General features: G+C 36.7%; 1 protein-coding gene and 1 long non-coding RNA gene across 2 annotated transcripts in view; one reads left to right on the top strand and one right to left on the bottom strand.

Moving 5' to 3' along the window:
* Positions 1–19,828, top strand: part of MIB1 (mindbomb E3 ubiquitin protein ligase 1) — a 73,553-nt gene that overhangs the window by 28,958 nt on the left and 24,767 nt on the right. The window contains 3 exon segments of the mRNA XM_032678674.1: positions 188–295; positions 3,923–4,120; positions 6,045–6,196. Of these exon segments, the coding sequence (XP_032534565.1) occupies positions 188–295; positions 3,923–4,120; positions 6,045–6,196 (458 nt within the window).
* Positions 14,105–17,614, bottom strand: LOC116782271. The gene is made up of 3 exons (XR_004355192.1): positions 16,996–17,614; positions 16,703–16,896; positions 14,105–15,388 (listed from the first exon to the last, which is right to left on the bottom strand). It is a non-coding gene; the product is annotated as an uncharacterized LOC116782271 (long non-coding RNA).

Genomic DNA, 19,828 nt, shown 5'->3' with positions numbered 1-19,828 from the left:
TTCCTTCAATCTAAAAATGAAATAGAGAAGACCTAGACCATCATCTGTATGTGCTAGAAAGGCAGCTAAAGATTGTTCATTCGATTCTGTGATATGTATGCTGTTGCTTTAAGTTTTGTACTGCTAGACAGTGTTGTGAGTATTTGTGTGTCTTACAACTTACCTCCGAGTACTGATACACTTCCAGGTGAACGGGCAGTGTGCTGGACACACAGCTATGCAAGCTGCTAGTCAGAACGGCCATGTCGACATTCTGAAGTTGCTTCTGAAACAGAACGTGGATGTAGAGGCAGAGGTAACCTAAATACTTCAAAATATACTTTGTGTGTCCTTAAACTTTAAACTTGGTTACGTACATAGCAATTCTAGTGGACTTGCCTTCTTTTTAAATGTCGGTGAGAGTGAAACCCTGATTTTATTACTGTGATTGTGTTCCCAAATTAGACTCCTACTAATGGTATTGTAAAGGGTTGGTATCTAATTCTGTAGCACTGCGGGAAAAAGCTGTTGTCAGATGCTGCATCTTCAGATGCTTGCTGTGCTTCTTATATACAGCGTCCAGTTAGGAGAACACTCTGAGTTCTTAACTAAGGCAAGTTTAAGCAGAAAGTAATAGCAGTATCTTTGAGTACAAACTGAAAACTCTGCTTCCAGGTTTTCAGTGCCTTTTCTTTTTTAACTTCACTGAAAATTGAAGGGTTTCTCTTGTTTAGGTGTTTTAGAATTATTGTTTATAAGAATTATCTGTCGGCCTACTGTGATATTTGCATTTTGAATTGATTTTGACTAACTTATTTACATGTTGAAATGTCACTGACATTGCAACCATTTCTTGTGAAGCACAAGAAGGATCTGTCAAATTTGATTTTCTAAGACTAAAAATTGAAGCCTAACAGAATGCTAAGAAACTAATTGTATGCCCAGTTATTGTTTGCATAACAGAAAAATAACGTTACATTCTTGGGCATTTGGCATTATATTGTATTTGATATACAGAAGTTATAAAATGTAAAAACATAAATGAAGCAATGATGTAATTCTTGGAACTAAAATTATTTTTATATTCACAGATACACCATTACTTTATAAAGATTTTTCTACCAAGTTCTAAAGATGGGTTAGATTCAATGCAGTACATACTTACTGTGGTCAGATTTTTGTGAAGTAGCTTTATTTTAGATAGAAGTAGTGCTTTCTCTGCAGTACATAGCATATACTATTAAAATTAGACTAAACTGCTTTTCATCTGTACTGTGGTATTCAGAGCTGCCATGTTAATCAAATGCTTTCTTCTTGGTATAAGGAAGGGTTAGAAGAATTAGGGAGGGAGGAAGAAGCACTGCTTAAATAGTGTCAAGACAATACACCTGGTAATCTGCTAGCACTGGAATTGTGAAGAGTTCATGTTTGCTTCATGAAGCACCATAACACTAGCATTAAAAAAAATTGCCAAGGATTTTATTTGAATTTTCAAGCCTTTTTCGTGTAACTTTGTGTTGCTTAAGTGAAGATGGTATTCCCACTCAATTATATAATTGCTCTAGATATTATAATATTAATAATTTACATAATATTATGAGATTAATAGTTATATTTTTCAGGCATTAAAAATATCAACTGTTTATAAGTTGTCATGCAAAGACTCAGCAGAGCCGTTACATTAAGGAGAGAGCAATAATTTAGCCTGTTTTCTTCACTGTTGTGGTCTGTGGTGTGAAAGCAATGGATAAAAATCCTTACTTTCCTTGCTTTATAGCTGAGTTGAATATATTTACACTTATAGTCATTACTGCAGTGTATTTATGTTCATGATTACGTTTTCTGGGGGTGCCCTCATGTTGTTGTCTCCTCAGTGTTTGTGTCTCTGAGGGCTTAATGTAGAATACAAGTGGCCTCTGTTTAGTCAGAAAACAGTTTGTTACTGACAGCTCAAAAAGCTTGATGTAGATAGTGCATAATAAAAATTTATAGCCTTCTAGTCTGCGGAAATTAATAGATATCAGATACTATATTGACAGTACCGACAACATTATATTGTTGGCATGTATAGAAATACAGTGTTTTTAATATTTTGATTTATATCTAAATATAAGTCTTAGGAGAGATGATTAACTAGTTGGTAGCTTTTTCTAGGTGTATTAATGCTACTGTGTAGTAACTACGTAGTGGGATTTAGCTCCTTAGACTATTTGTAGCTCCTTAGACTATTTGTTTTGATGCTGAGCTAAAAAAAAAGCCTGCACAATTTTGGACCTCTGCTCATTGAAGTAGGAATTCTGTACATTATGATTTAATAAAAGTCAGGGGTTTGTGTCTCAAAATTGGAATATGTTAAAACTAAAATATTCAATAATTATATGGGGTTTCATCAGTAAATATCTGTGTACTTTGCAGACTGCAAATATGAAAAGACAACTTACCATGTACCTGTGAAACCAAGTGCTCTGTAAATACAAATGTTGTAGCAGTTTAGCATTACTGTCACACTCTTGGTAAAGTTCACCTCATATTGATCCTTATAACCAGATGAAAAATCCAGAGAAGTTCCCATTTCTAATCCTTTCCCCTTCCAAATGGGCAAGCTTTGGCTTCTTTTGACTGTTTGTTCATGTTAGATGAACCTGAGAAGGAATCCTGCTATCTGAGAAGACAATTTGGTGGCATGAGTTGATTTGGAAGGCATAAAAGTATCTTTTCAAAAGCTGTTGAAACTGCTACATATTGCCCTGACCATCTTGAAAACTATATCCATGTTTTCAAAAACATAAATTTGATAATTAGGTGATAAGTCCTCTTCCACCATTTTAAATTCTGTGACTGGTCTCATTGGTAACTTGTAATTGTGCAAATACAGTTTATGCTAAGAGCTATTAATTTTTGCACTGATGTAAAATATATTAGAAATGTGTTATACATAATAAAAAGTACTTTTAAAAGATATTGTTGAAGAAGCAAATTGATAAGAGAACCTAAGCTTACTCAAGAGAGCTGTGATTTTTGACCAGCTTTGATTTTATCTTAAAATTTTCAGTGTTTCTCTGTTTTCAAAATTGAATCCTACAAATGCATAATAATATTAAACTGTGCACAAATAATCAGTTAGAAACTAGCTTATGGAAGTTACTTCATTGAAACCTGTTGTATAGCTTTGATTTTTACTTTTAGCTTTTGTGTACCATCATTAATGCTGAAATCACTTGATTAATATTCTAAAATGTTTCATGTACAGTCAACTTTTATGAATGTTAAAATAACCCAAACTGACAAATTTATTACTTTCATACCTTAATCCTCAGTTTGGATGAAACTGAAACAAACTGAATTAGAGTTTTAATTATCATCATAGAATCAGAGGTTCTATTTAATTTCAGCATCAGTTACAAATTTTCTTTGGAAAAGGTGGAAGAGAAAACTAAGACACATACAATAAACCCTAATAAATATTAACTTAGTTGTATGAACAAGGCAATTCTCATGTCTTACACCATGATTTGGAATCTGTAACAGCTCCTGGGTTACAGGAAGGACTACCCTGACTGTAATACTGTTTGGGGGTTGGATTTTGTTTGTGGATTTTTTTTGGTGGTTTTGATTTGGGCTTTTTTTGACAGTGGTTGTTTTGTAATAGAAACCCAAATGAATTGGTTTGAGTTTGATGAGCACATCACACAAAGATTCAGGGCAATTGTTGTATATGGTGTAGAATATTATATGTCGTAGAATATGTATATGTATATAGGAACAGATTCTTTATCCTCTATTGTGATTTGAGCAGTGATTTTAATTACGTATTTTGATGGGTGGTATGGTTGTCTAATTTTTCTTTTTGAATAAATATGTGCAATTGTTCAGTTTAAATTCACCTTCTTATTTAAATGCAAAGGAAATGTGAAATATACACACCTGAATGTTTCTGCCTCAGGACAAAGATGGAGACAGGGCCGTCCACCATGCAGCCTTTGGTGATGAGGGTGCTGTGATTGAGGTGTTGCACCGAGGCAGTGCTGATCTGAATGCTCGCAACAAGCGCAGGCAGACTCCGCTCCATATTGCTGTCAACAAAGGTCATCTGCAAGTTGTGAAGACTTTACTGGACTTCGGCTGCCATCCCAGTCTCCAGGTAAAGTAAATTTTAATGTGAGTTCACTTTGCGGCTGCTGAATTTTATGATTCGCTCCATGTAGGTGATAGAAAAATTATGGAAAGTGGAGTTGAAAGGAACAGACCTTGTAAAGTTGTCTGTCTCAACCTCTACCCCAAGGTGGGGATCAACTGTTATTAGATCTGTTTCTTTTCTTGATAGTTAGATTGGCACCTGATGTATTCTAGCCAGTTGATGTTAACTGGTATTTTCACATTGTAATTGTTAACTTTCCATCCAGATTAATTCCTCCTATATCAAAACCCACAACTACTTGCTCCTTCTGCAAACTACAGTTTAGCAGGTTGATGATATGGTGGAATGTTTCATTAAAAGAAGCCTTTTATTTTTTTCCCCAAATTGACCTATGATTAATAACTATTTAGCCGGATTCTTTTAAATGTTTAGCTTTTTATCTAGAAAGCCCTCATGCATAGGATCTCAAGTACCATATTTCACAGGTAGTTTTATCTATAATGAATGTGGTGGAAGCTGAAACAGAAGTGCAATGTCCTGTTGAGAAGGTAGAGTGGAAATGTGCTGTCAAATAAGCAGGTATCCATGCTCTGCATGAGCTGAATGCAGCTGCATCCTCTGCATTAGTAAAACTAATGAGAATGGGTAAGTTTGAAGAGGTTTGCATCAGGAAAAAACAGGTCTAATGGCGGCCTGGGCAAATACAGATATGCAGTAATAACACATTACCTCCTTGTTTTGCCATGTCCACAATCAGAGATTTTTTTTGAAGCTGTATATGCACATAAAAGAAGATGAGCAAAAACCTTCTAGAAATTAGTGAATATAGTGATTGCTTATTTATCTGTTTTCACCTGACTCTTTAAGTGCTGAAGTTGAACTTTATGTCCATCCAGACCCTATTTAGTATTTATTGAACAGTAAATATAATAAGGAATCTGATGTGCTGAGGCCAGTAAAGGGTGACTGCATATCGCTTAATGATGTATGAGTGGATTTTCCTGGCTTTAAATTATAGAGTTTTGTTGGAATTGAAAAATTCAATAGAATGGTGCTATGGTGCTCCATCTGGAAAATATAATTGTCATTGATAAGACTGCACTTTCAGATTCTACATGTGTGCTGAGGAACTGTGATGTGCAAGTGTGAATAGGTGATTGATTTGGTTGATGAGAGCACAGGTAATTCAGACTGAGGCATGACTGGAATTTAAATGGCCAACATTCTACTCCTCCAGTTAATTCACTGTGTAAATATTAGTCTGTTAACAATAAATTCAGAAAATATGATCAATTAAACCAAATAAAAGCTACAAAGCTACATAACTAAGTTTTGGCAAACTGGTTCATGCTGGTTCAAGTATTTCCATATTCTGGCACTTTTTCTTTGGCAGTTTTCGATTCTTACTGTAAAGATTTGTTTTTGTACTAGTGTATTGCTAAAATGTTCAGTTTCTGTGTTAGTCAGTTTGCAGCTGACTCAGTGTTGGTGACAAAAGGCTTCCTGACTTATATGGTGCAAGAATTTTACTGGAAGCATAAATGTAGAGATTTTGCCTTAATAGCTGCAAATAAGCTTAAATGGATGTGTCTTCTCACTGTTAGTCTAGGGCATAAATTGTAATATGGGCATCTGGATATGAGGCATGGAGAAGTCAATATCTACACCAGTGTGTTTAGTACTGTCGGATGGAAAGCGTAGTTCTGGCCGCAGTGTAGCTGTAGAATTCTGGAGCCCAAGGTAGGGTTACGCACTGAAGCATTTCCAAAACTAGAGCAAGACAAGAAGCAGCTTGCTCTGAACTCTGCAGTATAACAACATTTTCAGGTCTTGAAGAGCTGTTTTGTGTCTGTTTTCCTAGTGATATTAGCATTTTTTTTTAATGTGGATGCATGCAAAAATTGATGTAAATTATTTCTGGTTTTAGGATTCTGAAGGTGACACTCCACTTCATGATGCGATAAGTAAAAAGCGTGATGACATCCTTGCTGTACTGTTAGAAGCTGGAGCAGATGTTACTATCACCAACAACAATGGGTTTAATGCTCTTCACCATGCTGCCCTAAGAGGAAACCCTAGGTAAAGATTTCTTTTTAAGATTATTCTTTATCATTTGTAAAAGGAAACCAAGTGCACATGAAGGTAGAACTGTGGTATTCTTTCATCTTTGTAGTATTCTTTACATCTATGTAGTTGTATTTCTAAAATGTTGATGTTACTTAGCTGTGCATCTTTCTAATACTTGGATGCTGTTACCAGAATGAAGCTACTAGTCTGCTCAGTTTAATGCTGTATTCAGGTAACTCCAAATTCCTGGGGAATTTCTTGTCATGGCTGTAAAATTTGGCCAATAAAAGTTTTGGTAAGTTATGAAGTAAGATCTTAAAGATGGAATCTTGAGATAAGATTTATAAAAATGTTTCCCTTCTTGAATATTGGAATTGGCAAAGGGATTTGAGGTTTTTAGGAATACTTATTTGTGAGTAATTATTAAGCATACCACACAGTTACAAAGCGATCTGAGGATTGTTGCATTAAATTGTACTTGACAGATAAGAAACAGTTAATTACATTTTCTTACAAGTATGTATAGAAGGAAGTTCCTATTTTAGCTTTTATATAGCAACTCAACTGAAAAAGTTTGTTTTAAGGCATAGTTTGTTTTATGCTAGCGGCATACTATATGTCTACATTCAATCTTCAGTTAGGGTAGCTTTAAAAAACTATTGCGTAGGTAGAACTTAATGGAATAGTTGTGTTGCTGGTTTGTCATAGCTTTATACTTTTTTATTTTTTCCTAGTGAATTTTCCTATACCAACCGCTTCTTGCTAGTAAGCTAAGACTCCATTGTTAGGCGAGTCTGGGACTTCACAGCCACTTCATTGAAATGCTAAATAACCTCAGCACACCAGCTAAATTGCATAAGGGAAACTCCATCCCCCCTGTATCCAATGTTGGGGAGAAGGGAGAGATCAGGTTTTTTTCCTCTGGGGGTGAGACTTTGACTTTTGCGCGGACTCGGGGAGCAGTGTGGGGAGGAAGAGCTCTGGGTTCATTTTTTTTGGACGGGTCACTGGCTTCTTCGAGCCCCGAGAGAGGTCCCGGTTTCACCTCTGCCTGCTGCCTGGACGCCTACTGGTTGCTGCTGAAGACCAAAGGAGTTCTCGTTGGTCTCCTGGTCTCCCTGCTTTTTTTCACTGGACGGACTGGCACCTCCATCCCTTGTCAGCTGCCGCCTCCACAGCCCCGGGCCCGGCGTGGACTGCCTGGGGCTGGCGCTGTCTGCGGAGGGGCTTCCAACCACCCTCACTCTGGGATACAGCAGGATAGTCCTTGTGGGGGGTGCTCGGACGGGCTTCCAACCACCTCCACTCTGGGATACAGCAGGATAGTCCTTGTGGGGGGTGCTCTCCTCAGGGTCTCAGACCAGCTGCTGGGACTGAGATCCGCCTTTTGCCGTGTGGGCCCGTCTGGAGGTCGGCAAAGCGCTCCCTGGGTTCCCCCCCTCACCTGCCCCTCCCGGAGGGGCAGCAGCGCCCCCTGGTGGCTGTGAGTAAGGCACCGCAACCCCACCTCCCGGGGCGCCCCCTGCTGGGGGTGGTTATAACTGCGCCGAGGGACGGCGAGCACGCAGTTGTTTTGGTGGGGGTTCGGTAACGGAGCTGGTGCTTGTTCTGTTGCGTTGCACACATACATATATACATATATATATATATATATACATATTTAGTAAAGAGCTGTTATTTTCTCTTCCACACCTTTTCGACCGGAACCTCTTAATTTCAAAGTCATAATTACTCAGAAGGAGGAGTTTGGGTTTTCTTTCTCCTGTCCTTCCCTCCTTAGCAAACATTTCTGTCTCATTAAACTGAGACATGGTTGTTTATTACATTGTGGATAAATAGTATTTTTCAAAGCTGTCATTCTAGCAAGACTTCAATAATAATTTATCATACGGTGATGGAGGATTCAGTATAGTTGACACAAAAAGAAATGTGTGTTTACTTGTTTACTACTAAATTCTAGTTTTCAATCGAGTGAAGTTGGACAAATAAAGTTGTAAATTAGTATAAATTGCACCCATATTAGTGTATAGGATAAAAATCTGAGTTAATCTCTTAGAACATTGCTATCAAGGCTGATAGTTAAGCAGTAAATGTGAATATTTATATATGCATATGGAATGTAATTGCACTTCCCAAAGTAGAAGTAGTGGTTGGAAGTGTTGATAGGACCAAGAAATGTGTTTACCACTTTCTACAGTACTCATAAAGGGTCTTCAGGAGAACATGTCAAGGACCAAGTGAAGAGAGCATACTTTTGGCATTCAAAAGACAATTCTTTCAAGTCTGACTTGGTAACTTCTTCACTTAATGTGAATTCTTCTTATTTATGTAACAGCATTAGCCAAGAGCACTGTTTCTTGTCTCAGCTACCTAGGTGGGTTTTTTTTTTGTTTTTGTGCAGTGCTTTTCTTCAACTCTTGTGGTAGTTGGTTTGTGTGACCACGATCCAATATGAGGTGCAGGAAAATTGTATGGGAAAAAAATTGTTCTTCACAGGTGTGAAGATTTTTCTGTGAGTGAGTGTTTTAGGGGTGGCCAATTGCTCCTTTGATGGAGGGATCCAAGTTGTAGTTCACACTGGGTCAGTTTGATGGTTGGTAGATGTGAGGCATAGTGCAGTTTTCCCCAGAATCTTCTCTCCTTTACAAAAGTTTTTATTGGAAGTATAAGAAAATATTTCCAGTATTAGTGATTTGTACCATGTGTGAGTTCCCCCCACACATAGGGTTTCACTTGATATTTAATATTCTTTTTTGGTTGCAGTTCCATCTGAGCATTTCTGAAGCGTGCAGAAAGAGAATGTTGTACACATTGTATGCAATGTACTACATCACAGAAGTAGTAGTTTCATGTAAAATATGTAATGCTCACAGTGTCAGACATCAGCCTGGGAAGAAATGTCTGAAAACGAAACCAAAATAAATGTAGTTTGATTTCTCTCCCGCAACCAAAAATCATTGTAAGAGTTTAATTCATTTAGAAGTGGAGTTTTATATTCTTCAAGACTTTAGTGACATTTATTAGTTTCATTGTGGATTCTGTAGTTCTACCACTCACCTGTTTCTGAATGAAACCGAAGGTTTTATATTTGCCTCTGTTTTCCTAATCTGATACAGAACAATGGCTTTTACTCATCTGTTAAATGTACTAAGCACAAACTGTTTAAAACACTGTTAAAAATAACCCCTTGAACTTCAGCTTGTAGCTGCTATGGATCACAAACAGTACATAACAAATTCTGCTTGAAACCTTACTTAAGGACCTATTTTTCCTAATCTAAGCTTTCCTGCTCCACCTAAACTGGAGTTTTTGTGGCTCCCGGATGTGGTGCTTTATATGGATACAGTGCACTAAATTCCCCATATATGTATGGGGAATCTTCATAAATATATGAAGATATTATGTTATTGTCTATGTTATTTTATAAAAGTTTTAAGTGCATGGATACCACAATTAAGTGAAATAGATTTCTGTAGTATTTTTTACAGTGTATGTCAAATAGGTACTTGGAACCAATTTCATTTTTAGTGCAAAACCTCTTTTTGCCTGAATTCTTACATTTATGAACAGTAGGGATATAGATGTCCAAGAAAAAAACCAACCACAAATTATGCTGAGAAGAGTATTCCAGTGTTTTTCGTTTTTCATATCAAAACAAATATATTCTATTTTAAACATTTGAATATTTGATAAATACGATAAGAAAGATAGCAATTTATGTCAAATAGGTTAGATTTTACTCAGCACGTAATCTTCCATGATAGTTTGGCAGTGTTTTCCAGAAGTCAAGGTATAGTGTATTTTGGAGAGCATCCTATTCTTGCTAGAATATTTTTCCTTTTCTTATTTTGTTTCTTTTTGTACCCTGTGAATTGGTACTGAAGCATCTGTTTTTCATGCTACTGTATAATGGTTAAAATGTAGAATAAATGTTACTTCGTGCTGTAGGTAGCTTTAAACTTGTGCATGAGATAGAGCTGAAAAGAAATTTTAAATGGAATGTGGGGAAGTTAGATTTTTATTTAATACGTGGTTTCTTGTTCGTGATTTTTAACTGAGTCAGTCATATTAAAAGTGCATTTATTTTGGATTTTTTTCACAGTACTGTGAACCTCAAAACTTGACAGATTTTGCCTCTTCGGTGTTAATGACATTTTTTTCAGACAGAAAAAAGGAGAATAAAATTTGAAAATACTGTAGAGATTGGATATTTTTACCATGTTATCATCTCTTGCTTATGTTTGATCTGTTTGCATACCTGTGACTTCAGATTTTTGAGCTGAAGACATGACTGTGAAGTGTAGGCGTATTTTATATCCGTTGTCCCAGTTAGTTTTACATTTGCATTGTATCTTGTGAAGAGAGCTCTATTCACTCTGCAGCTAGGGTCTTAAATAGAGGCTGCTCTTAGCTGACCTGACTTCACACGTGTACAGTCAGTTCTCAGAGCAATAAATTCTGCTGGACTTTAAATTAAAAAATTAAAATCCCGGAGTAAGGTGCAGATCTCATGTATTGCTCTCCAATAGCAAGCATCTTTATGTTCATAAACTGACGAGTAGGAGACCGTGGTTTAAAATAGAATTATAAGTTTTCCCCGTGGTCTTCTTACTATTTAGGAGATCCTTACTTGTTTTTAGATTTGCAGATGGTTTGAACGGGTTGGCAGTGCAATTTCTAACTGTAGCGATTTAATTGAGAGGTGGGGTTTCTCACCTCTGCTTAGTGTTAATGAGTGTCTCCAGGACTCGCATGCTGTGTTGTCATGGAGGTCCTCAGAGACAAGTTGTGAGGTAACTAGAGTTGTACAATTATTTTCTAAACCAGTCAAAATGTTTTTTTGCTTTTGTATTTGCAGTTCTGACAGTAAGTGTGTAGGTTAAACTTATTTGAAGCTGAGTGCAAAAAGCGTGTTTCTAAAACCTCTTATTAAAGTATTATGTCAGAAAATGCTTTGAAAGAATACTTTTGTTCAAGTTGGTTTGGAGAAAGAATATAACCTCCATGAGCAGACCTATAATTAGATGGCAGATTAGCCTGTAGCTGTTGAGGTCAGTGACAAATTTATTATCTTTAAATAGTAAATAATATGCCCGACATGTACAAGATGGCAAATGCAGTTTCTACCCTGCAGAGTTTCCTCCCTCAGTTAAAAAAAGGGGGGGGAGTGGAAGGAAAAGAGGGGTGCCCATAAAATAGATCTACCCTATCAGTACTGTTCGTGATCGTTTCGTTTTGCTGGGCTTTTTGTTTGTTTTTTTTTTTAATCAGTTTTGCTGCAAAGGGCACCAGAGGAAAAATTCAAGAGACAATAAATCATTGGAAAATGTGTTTATTTCACTGCTTACCTATCTTCTTTATAAATGTTTTAAGAGATGAATTTTCACTGAATGTAAACATAAAAACAAATACAGACTTGAAATCTTAGAATACAGAATTTGCTACACTCCTTGTTACCTTCTGTCTTCAGGCTGTCTAGAATACTTGAACTGAACTGCAGAGAGGACTACATAATTATTCTGAGCAGGCTTTGTGTCCAGTTTTAAAAATATAAGAAATCCTGTAGTGATCAATGCATAGCTACAGCTGGTTGAAGGGGACCAAATCCATTGAAGAGGTGATTTGGTTCCATTTTACCAGCTTTAGCAAAGCATTGGAGTGCAGGGAGCTTATAATTCAGTAACACGTTTTTAAGCACATGAACAGTTCACAAAGAACATGTGGCTTTCTTCTGTGTTACACAATTTGTTGTCAATGCAAATTTTTAACTCTTTCACTAATTTGGAGATGGCAAAATGAAAAACTGTATACCAGAAAGACCTGTATAGATTTGTTCCATCCTTGAGTATTTCCTTGAGGATCTTTGGATGAGTCTCAAATGAAAATTACAGTTTTAACTTTTTCCTATCTGCAATAATGAAATTTTAGATTAGATTAGAAACTGAAGTCTTAAAATTTCTAATCATGTAGAGCTCCCTTACTTCTTTATGTTAAACTTCGCTGGGGAAGAAGGTTTCAGTTTTCCCCCCACACTCCCCCCCATTCATTTTTTGGCAGGTTCCCTTTTGCAGCTGCTTTTATGCTGTAGTTGGTTAGCACAAGTATAAATGTCAAGTGCTTTCAATTCCATTGCTATATCTCTGGTTAGTATTAACTTTTTAGGAATGATTATATAATACAGCAGGATAAATTTATTTTTTTTTGCTCTGATAGTATATGTAAAAACGCTCAATGCCAGAAAAATACAGCTTTTAAAGAACTGTCTGAAGTTGCATCTGATTCCTTCTAAATTGAGGTCCTTAATACATTTGTGAGTGCTCGCATAGCTTTTTTTTTCCCCACCCATCATATATTGAATTCTTTCTGAGCTTTGACTACAGGGGAAAGTAGGGGACAACCTTAGTTCAAACCATTCGCTTGTAATGAGTATGTCTAGGGTAGTCTACATCTGTTTGTTGCATAGTCTGATGCTGGTGAGAAGATTTATGTAAATATATTCCCAACGCCGTGTATCCTAATAGAAACATAGCAGGTGTGTCACTTGGACTTAAGCATTAAGATGGCTATAAAATGAGTTTCTATTTTTACCAGTTATAGAGGAACTGTTTTACAGATACAGCTGCTCAAGTGCACTTTTGGATGGCAATACAGTTTCATGTACTGGCCATATCGGGACAAAAAACGGCTGTGGAAAAAAAGCCGTGTAGCATTTGATAATGTCAGCATCTGTTATCCCTGTCAGTCACACAGTTGAAATGTTTGAGTTACAACTGTGTCAGCAGATGCCCAAAGTTCAACGTGTGCTCAGTTAAAATTGAACAGCTGATCTAAGTGATGGATGTGACATTTTAGAGTGACTGGATATGTATTCTTAGAGATATGCTCACATGAACTAGCAGGAAGCAATGTCAACATATAATTTTAACTTCTGTGTCACTCTGAACTGTCATTTTGTTACGGCATAGCAGTGCAATGTTATACAAGAAAGAGCATGGTATGACAAATAGTTACCAAAACCCTTTCAAAAAAAATTTAAGCTGTTAAAAAAATTGGTCTCATTATGTAGTGGAAGCCAAATCAATCGGTGCTGAGCACACAAACTCTTTAGGAAAAGAACTAAGCGCTTAGCAATTAACCCCTCAATGAAGCTTTTAGTAATACCAGATTGATTCTGTGATTGTAATCAAGTTCAGTAGCATTCCTCTATTCAGAAAAGCTACTGCAATTTGATTTGTTTCACACTAAAAATCAGGTTTTAATTTAGATGTTAAGATACTGTAGCTTTCATGTCAAAATATCTGCTTGTAAGAGAAATAGCTTTAAAACACATATTGATATTTTTCTTTCTTAAGCAGATAAGATAGTGGTTCAGATAAGATAATGTTTCTTCTTGTATTATATGTAGTTTCAGGTGTTAAAAATATCAGGCTATATATATTACTAGCTATTTGAGAATTATGTGAGTATTTAAAAATAATATCCCCATCTAAAAATCATACATTGCCTTTGTTTGTTTTTCTTGTTTGTTTGTTTTTTTCCTTCCAAACATTTAAGTAAGCAGAGGAGTACAGTTAGAATCTTTAATCTGGGCCAAATGTGCCTATGTATGATGGACATATCCTATTTAATAACTGCTTTTAGAAGGTTGCTGTCATGAATAGGAATGGCTGGATTGATGAACAGGGAGTTCTTTCCTCGTATTTTTTCCTTGTTCCTGAATTTGATGTTGTGTGTCTTTAATTAGGGATGATATGCACCAGTATATTTTAATTAATACCACTTTTAGAACTTGAAACAGTTGCAGAACTATTTCTCATGTAGTTCTTACAATTTTCTGGATGTTATGAAGTCATATTTTCATGGCCAATTTTCTAAAATTTGGATTTAAAATAAATGCAGCTTATTTGAAAATAATGTTTAAGAAAACTTACCTTTGAGATTGTAGTTGTCATTTGTGTTTTCATTTAGGAATCTGTCAATAGCTTTAATCTGCTGACTAGCAACTGTGGCCTAGAAATCTCTGTATTGTCACTTTGTGCTAAACCTGACACTGCACTTTGTATCGAAGAGCTCACTGAGCATAATAAGTGCTGATTTGGAGAAAATTCTAACTTAAGTCTTATTAAATTGCAGAAGTTATTATACTCAGTTATTTTGGCTATTATTTTCTCTAAATCACAGCTATGATTTCTCAGCTGCTAATACTTGTCTCAGTTGCAACCTGTGGATTAAATATTCTATGGTAGATGCAAATTTAAGTACTACCATCTGAGATACACAGAACAGGCTGTGATTACTAGAACAGTAGTTTGTTTTTGATGAGATACATTTTGAGAATCAGTCTTTTAAGTTTACTTTAGGATCTATTAAGTGAGGAGTACTGGTAATGATAAGTTTTACAGCTACGCTGCAGTCTTAATTGGTGCATTTCAAGATGACGTTTCCAGCCTTGTTTTGAATTCTGTTTGCAACTGATATTCTGCTTATCAGCTGTTAACAATTCTTCCTAGCCACTTTTATAGTCACTTAATTTAATGGTTTGTGATTTGTTACTAACAAGTATGAGTTATTTTGGCAATACCAGCTGACCCTTAGCAGGCCAGTTTGTCACATGAATGTCATTCAAACAAGAGGGAAACCTGTTTCTTCCAGCAGCTGTTTAGTTTCCTCTTACTGGTCGTTCCTTGCCTGCCAAAAATACATACTTCTTTACATTCCATAGCATTGTATGTTCATATGGGTACATAAAGAAGTATGTGCTCTGAGCAGGTACACATAGAGTTGCTCGACTGCCTGTCTGATGAACCTGAAAAGTATTTTGCTGAATTCTCTTGCTGTCATTAGGTAAAACTCATGCTGACAATTCTTTGGAAGAACGACGTTATGATTAACTGATGATAGAAAATAAACTTACTGTACTAACTGAACTTTGCAATGCAATTTACCTGCACAGTGTCTTATAGCTGGTTACAGTTCATTGTTTTGGGATGACATTGATGTTAGAAGTACCTTTCCATATTTTTTCAGTCTCTTGCTGTTTGTTCTAAGTGATCGTGTTTTAAGTGGAGAGGAGTTGAATGGCTGGTAGCTTTGCAACGTCTTTTCTTGGAATTTTTAGTTGTAGTCCAGTGTAAAAAGCTTCAACTTCCTCCCAGGTCTTCTGGCAGATTTTCATGCTGGGGTACAGTTTGCATCCTCAGTGTCCTGAAGGGAAGCATAGACTTGTCTAAAATGGCAGTTGTAAACTTATTTTCTTACCCCAAATCCCACTTATATGCTTTTTGCATCCTATCCGGTATTCTGCAAACTCTTTGCAGGTTTGTACTTAGTTACACTGTATTTCAAAGTGGTTTAAAAAAACAAAACAAAACAAACATAGACCAAACACAAAAGCACATGTCACCATTGATCCTGCTTATCATAAAGATGATGACATTGAATTAAGAAAACAACCAATAACTGCTGTGACAGGATTTGGATTGTTAGGCCGAAGGTCACATGTGAAAGCTAATACCTATTCAACACTTCTGCAAGCATCTTTTCTCGTTTTTTAAAACTGGCACTCACCTGCTTCAGTCAAAGTCTTGTCCACACTTGAAATATTTATGACAACTAAAAAAATTAACCCTGAACAAACAAACCAAAAGAAACAAACTCCTAAGATTCGTAAGATTCTGTGCGACTTGTTTTGGAATGGTAGTTAAATATTTGATGTACAGTATGGCTTTGACTTCTAAGGGACTGTCTGATATAGCTTATAGTTGCTTAATTTGTATTTCAGGACTTGATTGGGGTTACGGTAAAGAGTAAACTTTGTCTTTACAGCATCAGAAGGTAAACTTGAAATAAGCTTAAGAATTAGTTACTGTAATAGTCATAAGGAAAGCTGAGAGCAGAGGAAGTAAGAATTTCTGCAGCTCATGACAAAAACCTAGTGCAGCTGATAGAGAGCAAATCAGAGTGTAGCAGTAGCTAGCCCAGTACTACAAGGAGAATCAGCAATGCAGCATTAGAATCACAGCAGTCACATTCTAGTTTTTAAGTAGGTTGTTTTCATGTACATCTGAGATAAAGCACCTTGAAAATTTTGCTTAGACCTATTTGAGAACTCAGCATTGCTCTACTACACTGTTTATTAGGTTTTCTTTTTAAAGTTGGTAATTTTTTTAGTTGTGCATAGGAAGATAAGAATATATTTCACTGAAATGAACAACCAGTTAATGGCATTGCAATTTATTAGTTTATCTTCTTTAAAATGAATTTTACCTACCAAGCAAGTTGGGGTTTGTTTCTTTTTTTTCTTTTTTGCTATGAAATTTGGACTAACGTTTTCTTTCAACCTGCTCTTTACACTACAAATGCTTGGTACTTTAACACACTCAAAATTAAGCTGTTCCCAGAGTAGAGGGATTAATATAACAATAAGAAAAACATTCTAGTAAATAAGATACACATGCAGAAAGTCATAGGCATCCTTTAAACGTGCAGAATAATGCAGGTCTCCTGATGTTCTGTTACCTGTAAGCTTAGTATCATGCAGCATTTGCAGTTGGAAGAGAGGTAATGACCTAGAGACACATCAGCAGCAGCCATCTCATCCTGAGTGCTCTCTCACTCTATTCGCTGAATCAGCTCTTCGTTACATGGGAGGGGGAGGCAAGGGGGGGCGAATGTCGGTGCATACAGTACCTCACCACCTTAAATAGATAAAACTTAAAAGGAAAAAAAAAGCATGAAGATGGGTGCCTAATTGGCACCTTCTACCTTTCTTTGAATGCTAAAATATGGATGATGTTGTATAGAAATTATACCTTATGTCTGCTGGACTGAGAGTTAAGACTCCAAGGATAGATGCTAGGAAGCCAAGGGAAGGTGAACTTAGCCCACTGTCAGATGAAAATAATCACAGCCAAAAAGAAAAATAAAAACTCAACAAAAGACCAAAACGAAGCCCCCAAAAGTTGGAGTTGCTTCAAAAAAAAAATTAAAAAAAGGCACCAAAAAATAGCGATCGTCTCCCCCCTCCCCCGGCAAATATTGGTTTCTTCTAGTTCCTTAGATATTGCACTGCATCTTTTCTTGCTTGAGGTTATGTTTCCAGGCTTAACTGTAGGCAGGTCTGTGGTGAAGCTACTTTCCATCTTCAGAGGTCAAGTCTGCTAGCGAGGTCAGGGCTCCCGCAGACACACTACAGAAGACACTAACCGTATTTCCCACTTAGAGGGCACGAGCAAAACTGTTACGGCTTTATAGGCAGCTAAGCATTTGAAACATGCACTCCCAGGCAAACAGGCTCTCTTGTGCCTCTCTCTTCCCTGACCATATTTAGTCAACCATTGCAAAAAATAGTCTCTCAGCTGTCGATTGTCGATCCGGCAGCGAAGGGAGCCTCTATCCAGCTCTCTGCCTATTGATTGTGCAGCCTGCACTTCCACCGCCGCTTGGCCATTTGTCCCCAGGTTTTTTTAGCACTGCCAAATAAAGCTCTCTCTCGTGTTTCCAGTTAGATTTCCCAGGTTTTCACTGAGCTTGCGCTGCTACTAGTAAACCCTGATGAGGCTGTCACTATACTTAGAAACACGGGTGGGGGGAGGAGAGGAAGAGGGGGGGGGAAAGGCAGCCCTGCTAGTAACAAGGCAAGGACTTCATGCAGATATAGAACAATATATATCCTGTGCTGCCACAGCAGGTTGTGTAACCTGGTTTCTCGATCAGTGAAAAATACCGTGACTAACAACGTGTCGATTAACTTGAGGTCTGAGCGGCCTCAATCTAAGTTTTCAGGTGGAAATCATACAGTTATTTTTATAAATAAGAAGTCTATGTCCATTTGTAGCCCTGAATTTCCATATTCAAATCAAGTTAGAAATTATTTGAAAAAGCTTTAATTAGTAAATTCATATCATTGCATACCATTATGTTTAATAATTCCATAGTATTTTGTTTATAGTGCTTATCCATAGAATTACTTCTGAAGAAAGTAAATGCATGTGTAAATTAGGTGCTACTTTCTTTGAAAAATCTGAAACGTTTTAGAAGAAAAGAATTTAAAAAGAAATCAAGGGAACTGCTCACTGCATTAATCTGACTTTCATGTTTACAAAATTGGCTTGTGGCAAGACTAATAACTGCACATTCAAAATATGAGGAGGGATTTTCATATTCATAGGAAGTATATGCAATGTTTTCTTTAAAAAAGAATAAAATTTAGCCATTTAAATAGATCAGTCAGCAATCCGAATACTTCAAGACTTTTTCTGTGTTTTTCAGACAAAATCCTTGCTTGGGAGAAGGAAGAATGAAAAAGCTGAAAATATCTCAATCTAAAATTAAAACTGATTAAATGGAAATACCATCTCAATGAATATTGATGTAATTAGTAGTTATGAAGTTCAATACTGTAGGGTAGGGATTGTATTGCAAAGTACTGAGCAGACCACTGTCTTGGATTTATACTTCCCTTGGTTCCTCTTTTTGTGTTGATTTTGTCCTGTGCTTGGTAGCTGCTTACCCTGTAACCAGGGTACTACACCCGATTTCAGTGTAGTTTTCTGATAAAAGTCACATTTTTTCTTTTCTCTTTGATTTCATAATTATACACTAAAGACAAAATCATTGTGCAAGCAAGGTCTAAGCTAATGCAGAATACATTTTTGTGTATTCTTTGTAAATTTATATACCTCATTGTTTCTCTAGTTTCATGTATATTGAAATTGATTTTTCAAAACCAAGAGATACTTGAAAATCTGTAAAATTTTCCAGAATAAAGAAACAGTCTGTCTACTTAAAGTTTTACTAACTAGGCCATCGGTCAGATGTGCAATATTAGACTCTAATTTCAGGATACAGCATGCTCAGTAATACCAGTCTAAGGTATTAATCTATTCCTTTTTACTTGTTCCTGAGAGATAGGTACTTCCTTCTTCTTTCTTCCAGTGTAACACTCTTTACTGCAAAGTGAGTGTGGTGTGAACCAGATCAGGGAACTGATTTGGCTTGAAGTTGTGTGCTGACGTGCTCTTACGGTCGTATCGTTGCCAAAAATAGCACTGTCCTGCTCCTGTGTTACTTCTTGCACTATGTTGGTACAAATATTTCTTTGGCTTCACAGTGAGCAGACTTGGAGTACTATTCTGTATGAGAAATAATCCAACAGGAAGGGGTGACCTTTTAAATGCTGTGTTGGGACCACTTTTGGAGGGAGTTTTCTGAGCAGAGATGGTAATAGGAGGACAAGAATGGGATTAGTTAAAAGTAGTTTTGCTTCTGTTGTGTTGTAAAATACACATCAGAGTACGTAGCCCTAAAAGAAAACTTTGCCATAGAAGCTGTCTTTAAATCTGATCTGTTTCTTCAACTGTTTGAGGAGCTAACAGGAGGTGGGTGAACAGGCTTTAGCTCAGCCAGGGTTGGGAGTCAGTGGAGAGGAGTATGTGGGGGTGAAGGGTGGTGTATGTGTGTGGGAATGCTTCAAACCAGGATTACTGTAAAATATATTATGAAACCATGTCACACTGAAACAGTGGAAGCCTGACTTGGGGGAGGAGAATGGCAGGGAAGTAGAGAAACCTGTAGTAGAAAGTGCAGTGAATCATTACAACCCCTGGTGATATGATTAGTGATGAATTTATGCTGATCTAAGAC

This window comes from Chiroxiphia lanceolata, chromosome 1, assembly GCF_009829145.1.
Source record: "Chiroxiphia lanceolata isolate bChiLan1 chromosome 1, bChiLan1.pri, whole genome shotgun sequence".
NCBI lineage: Eukaryota > Metazoa > Chordata > Aves > Passeriformes > Pipridae > Chiroxiphia > Chiroxiphia lanceolata.
This window is presented reverse-complemented; position numbering and strand designations above follow the sequence as displayed.